Source organism: Lissotriton vulgaris, chromosome 1_1 (genome assembly GCF_964263255.1).
Source record: "Lissotriton vulgaris chromosome 1_1, aLisVul1.2, whole genome shotgun sequence".
In the NCBI taxonomy this organism is placed as follows: Eukaryota; Metazoa; Chordata; class Amphibia; order Caudata; family Salamandridae; genus Lissotriton; species Lissotriton vulgaris.
In genome coordinates, this window is record NC_141685.1 from 436,002,881 (window position 1) to 436,023,054 (window position 20,174).

Genomic DNA, 20,174 nt, shown 5'->3' on the forward strand with positions numbered 1-20,174 from the left:
ATGGCAATACAATACTTTTCCTGGCAGCTGTACATTTCAAAATATAAATGGCAACAAAAAAACATATGTCCACATTTTCTAAAGCTGACAATAACACAAGGGCATTCTTGAAAGACCGTATATTATATTTGATAAATATAGGTTTTAAGTACCTTAATCTTAAAAAATGATAACATTTACAAAAAAATAAGAAATGGCAGCAACTCTGGCGTGAAACATTGTCACAAGGGCAGGGGGTTTCAGATTTCTGTTTCTGTACTGGGAACGCAACAAGATGGTGTACAATACCCAACCTGACGCGGGTTAAAACATATTGATGAGATGGGCGGCAGACATGTAGGAGATAGGCTTGGAACCCCGATGGCAAGTTAAGTTCTCTATAGAACTTTACAGTAGTTAACTTGCCATATACCTCATCTCGCCCTTTCTTTTTGTACATCAAAAAAGTTTGTTTGATCTCTTTTTTGGGTATTTCTACTGCGAGTTCGGGGTCGGTAAGAACATCAATATCAAACAGAGTCTTAAACCAAAAACTAATGTATTTCAGCCAAAGAATACGTAAAGAAAAGTCCAGGCCTATACAGTCAAGAATAATTTCTTGAGTGAATCGAGTTTCTGGCTTAGCCCAAATAGAACGCCACAATAAGAGTGGACGAACGGCTGCTAAGTCCGAGATAAACTCGACCCCAACCTCGTCATGAATTAATTGAATGGAAGCGGAGTGGGGAACACATAGCACTTTTCTTAGGAACTTGTTCTCCTCTTTTTGGAGAGAGGTGCCATCTGTGTGGCCCCACACCCCAGCCCCATACAATGCCGAGGGAACACAGCGGATATTATAGATGTTAATCATGTCACGAATGCTTCGCGAGCCGAGCTTAGAAGAAAATCGAAAAACACTGCTAGTACAGCGAGTCATTTTCGACCTAGCATTTTCAAGCTCTGGTTTCCAGGACCCATCATTAGCATAGGTGATTCCTAAATAATAAAATGTTTTAACTTGTAATATTTTATCGCTGTCTAGATAGAAATTGGACTTTAGTTTATTGGCTGACTCACCGCACAACATAACATAGGTCTTGGATTTGTTTACACAGAGTCTCCTGTTTTGTATAAACAACATAAAACCATCAATGAGACGTTGTAGGCCTATCTGAGTGCGTGATAAAAGTACTGCGTCATCCGCATAAAGTAAGATTGAGACTGAATTGCCTCCAATCTGCGGGGCGTCTGCTGATATGGTGGCCAAGGTGCGATCAACACAGTTAATAAAAAGAGAAAATAAAAGAGGAGCTAGTACGCATCCTTGGCGGATGCCCCTAGATACCTTAAAGAATGGTGTACATTCACCATGGCTGCCATATCGGACTTTACAAGAAAGTTTCTGGTAAAGCCTAGCCAGGAAATGTACTATTTCTTTCGGTGCTCCTAACTCCAGTAAAACCTGCCAAAGAATGCCGTGATCAACTAAATCAAATGCGCTGCTCAGATCAGCAAAACATAAAAATAAATTGCCTCTTTTGGCCACTGTATATTTGTTAATTAAAAGATCCAAATTCACGCATTGCTCCAGGGTACCCATCCCCTTCCTGAAGCCGTATTGCACTTTAGTTAAAATATTCATATCTTCTGCCCAAGTTTCTAGTCTTTTGAGCAGAATTCTGCTCATAACCTTTACTGAGGCATCCAATAAAGAAATTGGCCGTTAGTTGGAGGCCTCGGATTTGCTGCCTTTTTTAACACCTTAGCTGCTTTGGAACGTCCAGCTCCAGTGCTGAACGTTCCATTGCGCAGGTGCAGCTGGAACGTCCAACGGCCGACGGCAGCACTCCCGAGGTAGTGGTGCCGTCGGCCGTTGGTATAGGCGCAGCACGTAAGAGGTTAAATAAGGGGACAATAACCGATTGACCCCAAGAGGGAGGAAAATTACCTTCTGCTGCACAGTTGAAGGTCCTAACCAAAATGGGGGCCCACAGGTTAGGTTCTGTTTTTAATAAATCTATGGGCACCCCATCAGGTCCCGGGGCCTTCCCCCCCTTGCTATTGGCAAGGCCTTCTAGTCCCTCTTGCAGCGTAATTTCCAAAGGTATAGGTGACCACCTTGGCAAATCAGCAAGAGGTAGGGTCAGTGATACCCTTTCTGGATTAAAAATATTGGTGAAATGAGAGACCCAATCCTCGCAGGCAACATAAGAAGTGATTTCTGGGACACCTTCCGTATTTAGAAATGGACTGTTGACTATTTCCCAGTAGAGTTTACTATTTTTTGTCTCAACGGCTTCATTCAATTTATCCCAAGCTTCTCTCTGTAGTACCTTTTTCCTGTTAGAGATAGCCAGTTTGTAATTAACCCTTGCTTCTTTGATGCTAATGCCATCACGGGGTTTGAGCCCTAAAACTCGTTTTAGTTCCCGTAAGGTTACAATACAGGGCTTATCGAACCATCCCAGCTTTATCGTTTTATTAGCTGAGGGTTTTTTAGTGAAGATACCCTCAATGATGGTATTGATATTAATAAATTGAGATATCAGAAGGTCGTGGTTAACAACATCTTTAAGGCAATAGCTAATCTCAATTTTACAGCTGACTATTACCTCCCTTTGTTTAGCCGCAAAATTGACCCCCGTCCACTTGATTCTCGGACCATTAGGTCGTTGGGACACTATATCGGTGGTGCAGGTTTCCCCAGTTCTTTGTGTGACGCCCCTTGAAGGAAGGGTGACGCAAATACTGTTGTGATCGCTAAGACTTTCCTCTCTCACGTACAAGCTTAAATAGTCCCCATTACTTGAGAACAAGATGTGATCGATAAAAGTCCCAGCTTCCCTCCCTGTAAAGGTGGGGCAAATGGCATTCTGCTTATTTTTGTTACAATCTAATAAAGATAAATCTAGTTTTAGTAGCAGATTATTTAAGGTGGAGCAGTAATGGCAATGCGGGAAGTGGGGAGAATCCTCACTCCTTCCCGCACCCCCATTAGAATTATCCGGCTCCACTCCAAAACCGCATGGGTTACCCTTAGATAGCTGGCATGGCTGCAAATTGAAGTCTCCAGCCCATAGGATGTCTAACTGCTTATTTGAAATGCCTATAGCCTTGGCAATTTCTTTTTCCGGGGGTACAGGATATTCCCTCTGGAGGCATCAAAGATGTTATTATAGAAGTTGACAAGAACCAGGTCCTTACCCTTAGCACATGCAATCCTTAATACCTGGCTGTAAGCTCCCACATTTGAGCTGCTTCTAACTTTGTAGGTTTCCAATCTGTTGGAAAGGAGAATCAAAAGACCCCCCTTTGCCCTGCCAGAATTGGATTTGGTGGCATTCAGGCAATAAGAAGAATAACCTTCTACATTGATATCCTCCTGGCTCCAGGTCTCCTGGAGGAGGACTATATCGAACCCTTCTCCTATGAATCTAGACCAAAAAGGGGTATTTAATTTCCCTACGATACCAGCGATATTCCATGATATCAAAACAAGGTCACCAGGCTTAGTTACCTGAGCTGGTATCTTTGAGGGTCCGGTTACTAACCGACAAGTAGGGGATTGGGTGTTAAAAGGGTGGGGACAAAGGGGAGGGGATTGGGTAAAAGAACTTTCGGGTGCGGTAATCTTATGTAAAACCATATGACCACTAGAAAACACAGGGGCCACTGTAGGAGCAGAGTTAGGGCTGACAGGGTCAGATCGCACAACCACATCAGATACCGACAGCCTGTTGACAGTTGGAGTCGGTGGTAATGGGACATAAAGTCAATCAACCATCTCCAGGCAGTCAAATCTGTTAGTGGTTTGGATGCCCTGCCACCCGCCGTCTGCAAAACGGTTATTGTTGGGATACCAGGGACGAGGTACCCAATCCCTACCTCTAAACTGTTGAATTTGCCATGGGTCGCCATAGTCCCATTGGTGTTCTTGGTTCATAGCCCAATTTGGCGGTGGAGTTGGGTAGTGGTAATTAGAAGTAGGGGGGTAGAAAAAGGAGAGTCGATGGGTATCGATTCCCCCCTTCTTCTCTAGATCAGGCCATGAACATATGTGGTTCACAGTAGAGGCATCCTCACATGTAACGATGACACAATCCCCTTGAATGCTCTTGGGGATCTTACCCACCCAAGATACCCTACGTACCGAAGATATTCTACAAGTGAATGGGGGCTTCAGAGGCCTGTGGATGCAAAGCCACTGCAGAATTTTATTCCGGAGGGTCCAGTGGGGTTCATCAGTTCCCTCTGGAAGTTCCGGTACTCCTGTTAAAATTGCCGTAAATGGAGATACCTCTGGGGCCAATTGAAAAGGGCGTTTAGGTCTAGGCCTCTTTTTGTCTGCATGGGAATTAGCTTTGGGGGCCTTGTTTTTGCTGGTAGACTGCTGTAAAGGCTCATTAGTAAGGGTACGATTAACATCATTGGAAGTAACTTGTGGGGTCTGGACAGCAAGAATTTGCTGACTGGATGACGGTGTCTGGGGTATTGATTTATCTTTCGGCTTAGATTTGGAACAATTAATGCAGGTGTTAGAAATAGACGATGTTAAAATTGTGGGATCCTTTATTATAGATTTGGTATTAAACATAACTGTATTAACAGATGGTTTATCTATGTTAGTCTTAGCTGAAGGGACCCCCGGACAGGACACCACAGCTGAAACCGCAGGTGTAACCCCCCCAGATTTAGCTATTCCTGCCCTTGGATGGTTGGGAGATTTGTCAATAAGTATGGCAAGCTGTTTCTCAATGGCCATGATACTCCGTTCCAGGGGCTGGAGTTGTTGTTTAAATAAATCCCTGAGTCTTTCAAACAACGGGATATTATCAAAGTCAGACGGACAAGGTGCACCCCCCTGGACAATACCATTAGAAGTACAATGTGAGTTAAGCGAAATAGATGTTGTAGAGTTAGTACAGGTAGGTATATTTGTGGCTGGTGCTGTAGTAGTCCCTTTCTTTTTCTTGTTTTTGGGATGTTGGTTGGCCTTATTCCCTTTGTTTGTAGGTATTGACTGCTTAGGAATGGCGCCTTCTCTCACCCCCATGGAACGGATACCTTGAGTCTGGTCGTCAACTACAATCCGCTCTAAATCCGGGGTGATCTCAAGGTTCTCAATGGAGTCCAGTCCCAATGACAGGTTTGTAGCCGATAAATCTACGGCATTGGGAATGGAATGTACTTGTGCTATAACATTTCCAGGTTGAGAAAGGCTGGGAATAGATGTAACTGCTGGGGCTGGGGTTAAAGCTGTAGCTATGAGACCCAGGGAGGATCTCTTAGCAAACGCAAGGTCCTGGGATACCCTGCGCTCTAAAAGGGAAATGTTTAAATTGATAGCCTCAGTAGTAGTGGAGATAAATTTGTCGATGGGGCCTATAAACTGTGCAGTTCTAAGTGCAGTCTTACTTCTGGATCCCCTTGTTACTGACATAATGAGGATATGCAGGCACAGAGGCAGCGGTCCAAAAGAATCAAAATCACAGAACCAAAGAGTACCTTTAACTGAAGAGAGGGTCGTCAAGAGATTACAGGCCAGACCAAGGGGAAGGGGCCCAGCCCTGCCTGGATCTGTCTGGAACGGGCTGAAACGGGCCCGCCCTTGGCCTGGGCTTCGCCCGGCGTCCCGCGAGGCGGGGCTGACCTCGGCTTTAAGCGCCTCCTGGCGCGGCTTGGAGCGTTGCAGCCCGCTTGGGCTGATGGGGCTTGTAGTCCCCTGACCCGCGCTCCACTCGGCGGCTCAGCTTGGACAGCGAGCGGCGGGAGGCGGGCAGGATGTGCAGGGACACGGTGTTCTTCTCCCCAGATGAGGCGTCTGCAAAGCGGTAGGGCTCTCTGTCCTTAATGGCAATTCCGCTGTTGTCAGGGCTGACCTCGGCTTTAAGCGCCTCCTGGCGCGGCTTGGAGCGTTGCAGCCCGCTTGGGCTGATGGGGCTTGTAGTCCCCTGACCCGCGCTCCACTCGGCGGCTCAGCTTGGACAGCGAGCGGCGGGAGGCGGGCAGGATGTGCAGGGACACGGTGTTCTTCTCCCCAGATGAGGCGTCTGCAAAGCGGTAGGGCTCTCTGTCCTTAATGGCAATTCCGCTGTTGTCAGGGCTGACCTCGGCTTTAAGCGCCTCCTGGCGCGGCTTGGAGCGTTGCAGCCCGCTTGGGCTGATGGGGCTTGTAGTCCCCTGACCCGCGCTCCACTCGGCGGCTCAGCTTGGACAGCGAGCGGCAGGAGGCGGGCAGGATGTGCAGGGACACGGTGTTCTTCTCCCCAGATGAGGCGTCTGCAAAGCGGTAGGGCTCTCTGTCCTTAATGGCAATTCCGCTGTTGTCAGGGCTGACCTCGGCTTTAAGCACCTCCTGGCGCGGCTTGGAGCGTTGCAGCCCGCTTGGGCTGATGGGGCTTGTAGTCCCCTGACCCGCGCTCCACTCGGCGGCTCAGCTTGGACAGCGAGCGGCGGGAGGCGGGCAGGATGTGCAGGGACACGGTGTTCTTCTCCCCAGATGAGGCGTCTGCAAAGCGGTAGGGCTCTCTGTCCTTAATTTCTTCCTACCATATTATCACTTTCACTGATTGTTACATGGTTCTTGTTTAATCTCCTCTTCACTGGGTCTGATCTATCTTTTTATCTTTTTTCTTCCTCATGTCCTTGACAATTGTGTCTTGAAATGTCAGAGTTCTACATTCTCCAATTAAACGACAATGACTTTTGACTCTGTGTATACATTAAACTCATACAAAAATATCAACTTACAGAAAGTGAATGATTAAAATTGAAAACAGGATGGGGTAGTAAGATCTTCTTTTCTCCGGGAAATGGTAAAATAAATTGAGTCCTAGTTTTATGCCATACATCACTTCATATTCATTTAATATCCCAAGAGTTTGATGATGTTGGACGAGGGTTACGGATCAAACTATCAATTGATACATTTTAAATAACTATCTTTATTAGTTATGGTCCTACTGCCACTGGCTGTCAATTTAGGTGTGTTACTCACAAACCTATGCAATGTCCAAATTATAATTTTGTCTTGGCTCATCAATCAAATTGTTTCTCTATTCATTTATCGGAATTCCACATTTCCTTATATTGCGAACAAATCACAAAATCTTTATTGTTCATGCTCTCAAACAGAGCAATGTAATTGATTCATGGAGGTAATGCAATCACACATTGAGAGAATATATACATTTTCTCCAGTCCATCATGCCCAATCAAGAACAGATCACATTTTCATCTCACATAATTTAGCTCAACAATTACATTTAGCAGATATAGGCTCTATCTAAACTTCTGATCATGCACCTGTCACTATACAACTAGCAATTCTTCCTACATGAAACTTGCCAAAAAGTTAGAGATTTAACGACTCACTTCTGTTAGATGCACCATTTGCTTAATCTTTTACTACCTTTTTTCATGATTATTTCCTTTTTAATCAAATTAATAATATTCCTTTTCACACTGTTTAGGAGATTTGTTAAAGGGAGATATACACCTGATAATATTCGTCTATTCTCTGATGTTCAATCAAAATCTTCGTATTTGTCTGAACCTTTAGCAGAAATCGCCATGGATCCTCAGAAAGCTTTTAACCAAATATATTGGCCTTTTATTTTTCACATACTTAAATGGTTTAGGCCACACCTCAATTCCATCTTCATTAAATGAAGCTGCTTTCTATGCTTGTGTATCTGGTTACAAACTAAATAACAATAAATGTGAAATATTATCACTAACAGAATTCATGTTCAAATAGGATATTCTGATGCCCAAATTTATGTTGAATTCATAGAAAGTCAAATATGTTGGTTTATGCTTTATTCACTCTACTAAAACCTCCACATTCCTTATCATTAAATGTAGAAGAATGTACTCACAAAATAACCTCATTAATTAGTAGAAGGCATCTTTAACACCTTTCTTGGTGGCGTCGTCTTGACACTATCAAGATGATGCTAGTACCTATTATCAAATAAACTATTTCTAATATTCCACTGAACATAACACTCAAATCGTTTCAGAAGACCAATTCTATAATCTCTGCATTTCTAAGGAACAATAAAAGAGTTTGTATGTCTTTATTAAAATTAAAACACTCCAAATAAGAAAGTGTTGTAAATTTTCTTGATTTTTCTAAATATGATGCAGCGTTTTTATTAAGACAATCTGCCTATTTGAATTTGGACTCCCCAAAATATCAAACATTATGGGTTAATCTAGAAAAAGATCTCTGATCACCTTTTTCCTCTCAAGAACTTTCAACATTCATGTGCATATCACAATCTCTATCCGCTCCCATTTTGAAATATTCCCGTAAATGTTTAGAACTTATATTATCTGATACTCCTTTTGATCTCTCCACATTTCTTCATTCTACCATTTGGCATAACAATTTCATACACCTAAATAACAAGCCTATATATTTGAAAACCTGAAGGCGAAAGGGTTCAATGTAGGTCAACCAACTTTTGGATTGTGGTGCCCCTACATCCTTTGCACACACTCAAACTCAATTTGGACTTTCTTTTTCTTTTCAACATAAATTTAAAATCTTACAAACTCAATATATGTACTGTCCTCAATCTTCCTCGCCGCCAACTAATCAGTTAAGCCATCTCTTATTAACAGTTCCAAAAGCCTCTACTATTTATTCTCAGTTACATTCTACTGATAGAGATAAAACGGATACAGAATTGTTATGGGGAAATGATTTGGAAATGATGTTGGACAAAAATGTGGACAATGCTTGGAAAGTCTTCCCGACCAGAAAATGCTACACAAACACGGTTTTATATTTATAACAGTCTTTTACTGTCCCCTTAACATTACACAAGCTTTACCCAGACCTTACTGATACTTGTTCGTCATGTTCCTCACCACATGCAGATTTAAAACATTTAACCTTCACATGTTCTCTTGTACATGATTTCTTGTTACAAGTCTGTAATCAGATTAGCTCTATTTTCCACTCAAAAGTACCTTTCTCTAATGTTAATATTTTCTTGGGAAGTCTGTCTGATGATTGGAACTTAGATTTAATTGATTTACAACTACTGTGTATACTGTTGCCAGTGGCGTTTTAACAAATAAAAAAAACATAACACTCAAATCCTTTCAGAAGACCAATTCTATAATCTCTGCATTTCTAAGGAACAATAAAAGAGCTTGTATGTCTTTATTAAAATTAAAACACACCAAATAAGAAAGTGTTGTAAATTTTCTTGATTTTTCTAAATATGATGCAGCTTTTTTATTAAGACAATCTGCTTATTTGAATTTGGACTCCCCAAAATATCAAACATTATAGGTTAATCTAGAAAAAGATCTCTGATCACCTTTTTCCCCTCAAGAACTTTCAACATTCATGTGCATATCACAATCTCTATCCGCTCCCATTTTGAAATATTCCCGTAAATTATTAGAACCTATATTATCTGATACTCCTTTTGATCTCCCCACATTTCTTCATTCTACCATTTGGCATAAGAATTTCATACACCTAAATAACAAGCCTATATATTTGAAAACCTGAAGGCAAAAGGGTTCAATGTAGGTCAACCAACTTTTGGATTGTGGTGCCCCTACATCCTTTGCACACACTCAAACTCAATTTGGGCTTTTTTTTCCTTTTCAACATAAATTTAAAATCTTACAAACTCAATATATGTACTGTCCTCAATCTTCCTCGCCCCCAACTAATCAGTTAAGCCATCTCTTATTAACAGTTCCAAAAGCCTCTACTATTTATTCTCAGTTACATTCTACTGATAGAGACAAAACGGATACAGAATTGTTATGGGGAAATTATTTGGAAACAATGTTGGACAAAAATGTGGACAATGCTTGGAAAGTCTTCCCGACCAGAAAATGCTACACAAACTCGGTTTTATATTTATAACAGACTTTTACTGTCCCCTTAACATTACACAAGCTTTACCCAGACCTTACTGATACTTGTTCGTCATGTTCCTCACCACATGTAGATTTAAAACATTTACCCGTCACATATCCTCTCATACAAGATTTCTTGTTACAAGTCTGTAATCAGATTAGCTCTATTTTCCACTCAAAAGTACCTTTCTCTAATGTTAATATTTTCTTGGGAAGTCTGTCTGATCATTGGAACTTAGATTTAATTGATTTGCAACTACTGTGTTTACTGTTGCCAGTGGCGTTTCAACAAATAAAAAAAAACTGGAAGGCCCTTACCCAGTTATCTTTTCGGGATTGGTGGTATGCCATCTGCCTTAATCATAGACTAGATACTGCATTTATGCAACATATATCACTTATATGTAAACATTTAGACCTTAGGTCCCCAGTAAATAACTTTTTGAACAAACATGTGAAATCATATTTCGTTCATCCACCTAATGAAGAAGTGCTTCAACCTTCCTTAATTTCCATTTTTGTGTACTGCTGTTGTTCTAAATATTGTCACTCTTTGAATATACTCTTCAGATTACTCCTATTTAACACCGTGCACAACCCCTTTCCCTCCTCAAAACTGTGTTGTGTTTATTATTCTTAAATGTATTATCAGTCTCAACTGTAATGCGCTATCTAATTGTATTTTGCTTCAGTTCCAATAAACTAAAAAATTTAAAAACACACTTCTACCAGGCAGATAAAAGAAATTACAATTGCATTTAAACAAAGCAGGTTCCTCTATAGCACTGTCATTGTGTGATTTAAGTTGGAGGCGCCCAACAATGTATAGTGAATGTGTACAAGAGTCCTTCAAGATGGGACTGGTCTGGGTGTGTCTCGAGATTTGGTGATTGATCAAGAAAGTAGACTCTCTAGCCCTGTGCGGTCTGTTTTTTCACATTTTACTTTCATGGAGTTAGCAGCCTGAAGAAATAATGCAGGCTAGAATATAAACTTGCATTATATGCTACAGGTCTAGAGTTTTGATAGCCAGGTTGTCTGTGATCTTATGCACATTGATTTATTTGGTGCTGACAAGGAAAATATGCATAATCCCATTCTTAACAAACGATTTTCTTGACTATTGTTAATATGAAAAAGGTTTAATTAAAAATAAAACTTGAGAAGGCAGATATACAATGCTTTAGCAACAGTTCAATATTCTTTCAGGGAATTGACAGCCCTCTAAATAATTTTCAATGAACATATTTTAAACAGTAATTATTATTTTTCAATGTATTCTCTTGAGTTCCCATATTCTGTCTTCTCTAGAATTGTTTGCTATTTCTTTTTTTAAGTACATTGCCAGTGGGGTAAGGTCTGTTGCAGACAACTCAGAATGTATGTTTACTGCTCTGTAACATTTAATCTATCGAACAAATGTATATCCTTCAAACGTAAGGTAAAATACTTTCATTTAATGAGTCATCCATATCTTAATTCTGATTAACATTACCTTGAATGTCTGTGTATACTGCCATGTACAGAATAGCCCAGCGCAGAGTAGTTGAAGTTGTTTCGGTGCCTGCGAAGAACAGATCCAAGGTGCACTGTGCCAAATTTTCCTCATCAAAACTTGAGTTAGGATCACTCTTAAACTGTTTGGAGAAGATAGTTTTTTTTAATATCCTTAAACTGTTTGGAAAAGATATAATTTTTTTATTGCCTAAAACAACAAAGTGATAATCATGCACAATCTTGTCATTTTGAGGCCAGTGTATGAGAGCACTTAGAAAAATTATGCAGGTCTCTTTTGTTTCTTTACCAATCCGAAATGGATTGGTAAATTAAAAAATAAGTAGCATTAATGCATTTTTCTTTTTAATCTTGCAATGCAGAAGTGTGCCGACGAAGTAGGCAGAGGATGAAGCAAAATTGAAGGGCAGGGTGAAGCAACATGGAGGGAGGGGAGAAGCCCATGAGGAAGAAAAGTGGGCAAAGGAAAAAGCACACAGGTAAGAAAGAGCAAAATAGGGACCGGATGAGCAATGAAGCACATGAGTGAGAAAGAGAAATACAAGCAAAGGTGGGGGAGGGAAAGGAGAGAGGGAGAAACAAGAGAACCAGGCGGCAGAGAAGCACACAGGTGACAGTAACACAAGCGCGGGAGGGAAAGACATGATAGAGGCAGCTGGAAAACATCCACTTACATGGAGTGCTTAAGCTAAATTCCAGCTGTGAAGAATACACATACACTCCTGTTCTTTACACTGAACGACTCCAAATAATTAGCACATGTGACACCCTATTAATATCTCGGAATAGTACCCTTTAAATGTGGTCAAGCTTCCAGGAGCCAAAGGATAACTTAAAGGTAAAGAACAGAGTATCCTCATGAATCTTCCTAGTCAGTTTGTGTGGGAGCTTAGTCAACTTTCTCTACTGTGTCCATCTACTAACTGGGAACTATAAAGGCCACCTCACAAGACAAAAACACAATTCCACACTGCTCTCTATTCCATGGCCATGAAAAAGGTGAGTTGCTCTGATGACCTTTCCTTGCATGCACATTCCAGCTGCTTGTCCTATTGAATCATCAAGCTCATGCTGGTCCTCTGGATGTGAGTAGGTGGCTTGAGCCAGTTTGGACAGAATGCATGTGTGAGAAGATGCCAACTGGTGCATGAAGTGGGTTGTAGCCACTCTTGTCACAGACAAAGAAAAAAAAGAAATGAGGAGACCACTGAAAAAAACAGAGAAATGATGTGAGGTGAGAGTCATGTGTGGCAGGCTGCAAATGATGCTGGAGGTGGGTGCTAATTGCATTTTGATCTGTATTGGGGTTATGAATAATGATGAAGGTGAAGAAGAAGAGACATTGTACTCATCATTATAGGCTAGGTTACCACTTGCCATTATATAAACAGAACTTCTTACCAGTTACCACTTCCACTCTGCAAGTAGTTTGAATTCAGTCACATAAAAATATAATACTGTGCATCTAGAATTACAAAAAGGATCTTATCCGTGACTGAACAATATTCAGTTGGACTGGCATCATAAGTGCATGTAAGGAGCAGAGGTCACTGATGCTCAAAGTTGTGAGAAAATTAAACCTTAGTTTTTTATGTTCCAGAGCAGCACAACAGTCAGATTCGAAAATTAAACCTTAGTTTTTTATGTTCTAGAGCAGCACAACAGTCACATTCGTAAGACACAGAAAAGAAGACGTTTCATATAGAAAGGGGACGTTTAGTGCTAGACGAAACAAGAATCAAAAGCATAATAGGCTGACAGGTGCTGGGACTCATGACATTAGAGAGGTTTTTTTTTTCCTTTGACCCAATGTACTATATGGTTTCATTGATGTATTCGGTATTACCTCAGTATTGTATTTTGTCTTGTAACTGCACCATTATTGTGTTTATTTGTTGTATCTTTATTTTCAATAAAAAAAGAATTTTAAAAAAAAGATTCAAAAGCATACTGACACAATCAGCCTCTACATATGAAAAACATATAACATAGTGGAACCAAAATCAACAAAGCACCTAAGAGGCATATCAATGGAGAAGCTTTACACACCATAATATGTGTAAATTATCCTGCCTATTTTGAGCACATTAATGTATTCATACACAAGACGCTAAGGCATGTAGGTCTGTGCCTCCGACAAACGCTCACTTGATCTCCTTGTTGAGAAAGAGAGGTCTACTCTAATATGATAGTGGCCAGGTGGCAGAGCATCATTAAATGGTCAGAAACAGAAATTCTGTGGGTTGGTAAATACATAAATTAACCAGGCTGTAACCAGCAACAATCTCACACACCCAGGCAGCACTTACCAGAGGTAGGTAGCTCAACCATAGCTGCCACTCAGGGCCGAGGCTACACCACTAACAGAGCTGGCTGAGTGCTGCTAACTGTAGTTCAGCGACAATCAAAGCCACCCACAGAGTATCAGTCACAGTGCCAATCGCTAGCATGTGCTCCTTCTGTGTAATGAGGCCTCAGGCACCCCAGCCCCTGCTCCATGCTTTGAGTCGGGACCGAAGGTATGGGGATTTGAGGTGCTGCTGACCACAGAGAGGTCTAATTTCTGTGGGTTTCTGGGGAAGTTGTGCAGTCCAGAAGACTGCACAGGGGTTTTGGGCTACTACTTAGTTAGGAGCTTTTTGTCGACTCAGTTAAAGGCTTTTGTTCAGGTTTGGTCAGGAGGGGGTTAATGCTGTAGTTTAGTAACAGTAAGTGTAGCACTTTACGTGTGTAGCATCTCACTCATCTCTGACCTACGGGGTAGCAACTGTGGCAGGTGACGAGAGGGTGGCCCAGGCCATGCTCCTGCTGGCGGAGGCCAGGTGGCTTGATTTGTTGAAAGAAGGGGCACTTTGCAGCAGGGTCAGATTGGGATCACAATTTGGCCCGGGCACTGTTGAAAAAAGTGGCCCACAATTAAGGGGCGTGGCCCACATTTGAGGGGCATGCCCTTTCATGAAACACCATGTGGCTACTCTTTGAGGTCTAATTTGTAGAGAAATATTTAGTAAATTAAGCCTTTTAAAGCTTACAGAATAAGTAACATTTGTAAAGACTAGGAGCACTGCAGTTTTGAAAACTAAATACTTACTTGCAGTCTTAACGCTCTGCACAATGTCGTTAGACACTCTTTCCCAACCAGCTATGTCCTAGTCTCTAATCATCACATAAATTAGAAATCTAGTACAAAGTCAAGGAGAAAGGGTAAGACTGGAATCTCTGGTAATAGAACATGTAATAACAAAAGTAAGAATTCACAAACGAGGAAAAGGCAGTCTGAGGTGTAAAGAATGCTGAAAGATGTATCTGTACAATCCAGTCATAAATTTATTTCACAGCCAGCAGGTGATGTCCATATACAAAAAACACAGTTTTATTCATATCTGTTGCTGCCTTTAAGTCTTGGCTATGGGGAGACTGATGATTACTCAAGAATCTTGCCTTAATGACCATGCATACTCCTTAGACAGATTGTTTTAAATACCATTTTTTCAAATTTATTTTTAATATGGGCGATGTGTGAGAACCTATCACAGAGATTTTGCAGAAAAATGTGTTTGTTTCATGCAACATCCATAAAAAATGTCTTTGAGATCGAACAGGCCATCACATATGAGAATGGGAGGATGTCACTGAGGTTATATTCAGTAATTTTAGTGAGCTGTTACTGTGTTGTAATATTGAAAACACACGTTAATGTCCTTGAATATTAGATGTAAATACATTAAGAATTTGGACAAGTATGGTAGTGCACTGTCCAGTGACAAGCTGAAAGAGGGCATCAAAGAGCAGGAATTGGATTATAAATTCAAATCTGTTCCGCAGGGGCCCAAAAATATGTTTGACCCAGGGCCCCCAAAATCCTTAAGATGTTTAGCTCAGACAAGGAATGAAAGTGAGAGGATACTGTTCTTGTACAGGACACAGGGCCAAGGTGACAATAGCCTACATGCTGAGCAACTAAAAAAACAGCAAGGCCACTTTCTGTCACAAAATTGTTCAAGCCCTCCAGGGAAGGAGCACCTAATAAGCAGCGAAGCCCCTGCTATTACTAACCTACTCAGCCCTCCCCAGACCTTCAGCTCAGGAGCACATGAATAGCAGTAAGGCCCTTCAATTAGTAAATTAATCAGCCACCCCCAGCCCTCCAGGCCTCAGGGCAATGTCCTGGCAGGGGAGCACAAAACACAGCTGCTGGGTCATCCATGGTAGCTAGGGGGAGGCTGAGGTGAAGATGGAGCAAGTTGCAAAGATCACCTGGCCCTCACAGCGAGACCCATTCTTCCTCACCCACTATGCCCTGAATGTGAAGGGCTGTGGGCGGGGTGTTAAAACTAACACTGTTTATGTGCTGCGTGGGCCCCAGGGGGCCGAGGTGAAAATGGCTCAAAGGCCTGAGCAACACCTGGCCCCCAGGTAGGCTGATTTTTGCAAACAATCACCCCCTCCCCAGCCACCCTCAGCGTGATTGCTTTGCAGGGCAGGGGGTGAAGGAGAGGCCACAGCAGATAATCGCTGCGGCCGCACAGTGAAGCTGCATTCATTTCTCTGTCTTTGTTTCCGTGCCCTCTGTGGGCCGTTTTATTTTTCTCCCCTTTCCTAGTCCACAGAGAGCAAGAAGACAGGGACAGAGAAATGAATGCAGCTTCACTGTGCGGCTGGGAAATTGTAGAAAAAAAAACGGCCCACAGAGGGCACGGAGACACCGGCCCTTCGGCCGATGCCCGAACGGCCGCATTGCCAATCCGACCCTGCTTTGCAGTTGGTGTCAGCCACATCATAAGGCTGTTCGTGGTGTGGCTGCTGCAGTCATGGCATGCGCTTCTGGGCACAGGCCGCAGGCCACAAACAATGGCAGGTGAGTGGGAGGGGTCGCTTTTGTACTTGGAGAGCACCAGAGCAGAGGAAGGGGAACAGACGTGTCTGGCCCGGAGATAAGCCGAGGGCATTGGCAGGCTCGATGACGGCTAGGCGCCGGGGTTGTAATGCTCAGAATGGGAGGAACATCAGATATGCGGCTCCCTGAGGGAGACAGAGGCCTCACAGGAGCAAAATGGTTTTAGACAGTGTGAGGCCTCCCGTAGTGTGCGGTAGGCCTTGCTGAATAGGAAAAGGGGCAGGTTGCTGTCAATGGTCACGTGGCCCCGCAAAGGGAGAGAGGGAGGGTGGGGGCCACAGGGGGTTTACGGACAAAGCACGAGGCACAGGGCAGGCTACAGGAAAGGAGAAGGGGGATGGAGGACAGAATTAAGGAGCTTCACGTGAGTAGGTTACAGGAACAGCCCTGGCCTGAGGTTGATTTAAAGATGTTTACAAACAGTGGATGGTAGTTTCAGCAGTGGGGGAGCAACAAGTACAGGCCCAAGATCCAGTGGAGGGGGAGTTGCAGGATATTGATTGGGGCAAGGACTCATGGCTGGAGAGGAACTGGCGGGAGCCAGGATCACCTTGTGCAGGCAACTTATGGAGGCACAGGCCGGTATCCCTGGGGAGCCTAATGAGGAGCAAAAGGGGATGCTGGGGAGGGGTGGGGGCAAGCCCCTTCAGGCAGAGGTACTGGAGAGCTTAGCATGGAGTGATGAAGAGGGGGTAGAGAATGGGCCGAAAGGTTGAGCCTCGGTGGTCTCAGATGCCGAGTCAGTGGGTCACCTTTGGTATCAGGGCTCTACTGCCCCCTCAGATGGCTCGGTGAGTGAGAAAGCTGGGGGGTACACAGTTAATGGGTATTCAGAGTCCAGCACACAGGATCACATTTCTATTTTACAGGTCAGAGCACTTATGGGGGGAAAGACTTGGGAGAGCTAAGTGTGGCTCAGCAGCCCAACGAGAAGAGACAGTGTAGCCCGTGGGGCTAGCTAGAAATCGACAATGGACTTCAAGATCACAGGCACAGGAGGATACAGCACAAGCCCGGTATTGCAACAGGTTGAAGGATTCAGGTCATATTCCATCAGGCTGGGAGAAGGGCAAAGTGGTGAGGGCCATCTAATACCTCTGCACCTAGTATGTTTCAGGTAACAAAGGTCCAACCGCAGGCAGCAAGATGAGACAGAACTTGTCAGCAGCAAATGTTGGCGAAGCAGCAGGCACCAACCTTGGCACCAGGTAAGAAGCTGAAACACAAGATTAAAACAGCTAACTCTGGGCATAAATGGATCAGGGACCAGGAGATAGTCTGGCTGGGAGGCCCGCATGCTAATGGTCTCTGTGCGGGTAGAAGCTGGTGAGCTTCATGATAGCAGGGAGGCCAGCTTAAGGAAAGGATGCTACATGCGGGACACTGTAGTTGGGACAGCGGGCCACCCCGTGCACCCAGACTTAGAGGGGACATTACAGAAGAAGCCAGAAAGGGAACAAACAGGTACTGATGGGACAGGAGGGGTAGGACAGGAGGGAGTGTAGTCGAGCAACACAAAAAAGGACTCAGGAGACAAGAAGGAGTGTAAGGAACTCAAATTCAAAAAGCTGGAGTACATGGGGACATCCAGACCGTTGGGGACCCATCTTATCCAGTCGATAAAAGAGAAGATATAGAAAAGGGAGTATGTTGAAATTTTGAAACTCTTACATAGGTAACTCAGATCCAAAGAGGGCTCTAAGGAGGAGTTGGAATTTTCCAACAGTCCGAGAATGCCTTTGATAAAAGAAAATTGGATGGCTCCATTTCCCATTTATTCGAGTGTCTACTGTGAAAAGTTCCCAGAGAGGTCAGTGGAACTCTTTAAGTACATAGACGTGAACAGGAAGGCATAGCACAATTACAAATTCTGGGCAAAGTTAGCGGTTTAGCATGAGGCTCAATGGGGGAACCTGGACAAAGACTTGTTGCAGATCACAATGGGCACGGCGAAATTCAGCAAAACTATATTTCAGCTAGCAGGTTGCCGATAGTGTACAATTCCTTTCAGGGCACCCCACCCAAGGCAGGGTGGGGGGTAGTACAAAAACCCAGGTGAACCAGAGTGGGGTATGCTGGGATTTTTTTAAAAAGGCCTTGCTCGAAATGTTCAGGCAGACACCCATTGATCACCTGTTTTGGCGTGGGCTGAACCAGTTTTGCAAAAGACCATGGACAACAGCAAGAGACTTCAGGTAGTCAGCCAGGACTAAATCAAGGACAGCAATATGGGCAGGCAACTGGGATTCAGGTCAGGTAGAGACTCACAAGTATCTGGAGGGAAGGGCTCATACGCCCATTAAATTGGACAGACTCTCCCTTTGGCTTTCCCTGTATGAAATGACTGAGGATGCTAGGGTGCTGTTAGGAGGCTCCACAGATAGGTTTAGGCTAGAATAAGAAGGCCCAAGGGTGCATCGTTGGGCTTCCAACCTGAAATCTGCAACTGAGCATGCCAATAGAGGAGCTTATTTTGTCTCCTATTGGGGTGGTTCCTAAGAAGGAACAAGGGCAGTATCGGCTGATAGAGTACCTCTCCTAGATGGAAGGTCAGTCTGCGAGCAATTTCATTCTGACTGAACAGGTAACAGTGACATATTCCTCTGTGGACATGGCGAGGACATGGCCTTACCTTGGAATAGGTCAGACAGGGGGTGCTAATGGCTAAGAGCAACAACAAGTCTGCCTTCCGTTTGTTGTCAGTACACACTGATGATTTTCAGTTGATGGGCATCCAGTTTGAGAGCAAAGCACTTCCGATGGGTTGCTCTATTTCGTGTGCACTATTTGAGTGTTTTAGCACAATTCTGCACTGACACAGAGGACAAGACCTGACTTGGATGATTTTTCCTTTGTGGGGATTGCCAGTTCTGGAGACTGCCAGCGATTGCTGGATAACTTTAAGATACTGATGACCAAATTAAGGGTTCCTTTTCCCACAGTGAAGACAGTGGGACCTATGAAGGTGTTCTCCTATTTAGGTATTGAATCACGCAGCCATCTTCCATCATGTGTCCTCTTTCGAACCATCGTTTCATGCAAAGACACCTTCCATCAGTAACTCGGTAAACCAACTCTTCATACTACAGTGGAAACAGTCAGTCCTGTTGAAACTCCAGAACTTAACCAGGTAAACCAATAGCAAACAACAACATCATAATATATCCACTCAAATGAAAACAGACTGCTTACTTCCTTATGGGTGAATCTGCATCCTCCTGGTTGCTGGGTGGGATAATCCTCGCCTCTCTGTCCTCAATAGAACTGAAACTCACCTTCACTTGAGCTAGGTGAATTTTCATTCTAGGTAAGGACCGAAGGCAAGGATTATGCTCCTTCAAAGCTCACTTACCACCACCTGGGCAACATTAAAACCTTTTAAAAGTTGAGTGCGGAGACCAGTCTGCTGCACTCATGACATCCTCCAACCATGCACCCAAGGTAAATGCTTTTTGAGGCCATTGCCCCCCTTACTGAATGTGCCCTGAAAATCTTTGTGTCAATACCAGCCTCCTGCATTACCCATCTAACCCAGCGGGCTAACCTGGAGGAAGATACCATTTTGTACGGCTTTCTGAGTGCAATAAGAGACTTTTGCTCCCTTGAGGGCAGACTTCCTCTGTTATCTCTTTGTAGGCCCTAAGGTTTTAACCACACAGAGTTTGGGAGAATCGGTGAAGGCTGGATAAGAGATCATGTGGGTATTCGACTTGGCTCATCTATTGATCGGAAAAGTCACCCTGTCAGGAGAAGACGCCCTAACTGTTATATCCAAGGCTCGCACATCTGCAAACCTTCCTCAAGGGATGAGGCATAGTCACATTGCCAACTGCACCGAAATCTCCTTGCGGGACAAGAAATTTTTTGGTTGCCATGATAAAAATAG

At 43.4% G+C, this 20,174-nt stretch overlaps 1 protein-coding gene across 3 annotated transcripts in view; it reads right to left on the reverse strand.

The window, feature by feature from the left end:
* The window catches only part of LOC147747314 (cytochrome P450 2J2-like), a 389,228-nt gene that overhangs the window by 175,991 nt on the left and 193,063 nt on the right, over positions 1-20,174 (reverse strand). For all 3 annotated transcript variants that reach the window (XM_086953076.1, XM_086953084.1, XM_086953068.1), the window contains one exon: positions 11,372-11,513. In XM_086953076.1, coding sequence (XP_086809202.1) covers positions 11,372-11,513 — 142 coding nt within the window. The remainder of the gene's footprint in view (positions 1-11,371; positions 11,514-20,174) is intronic.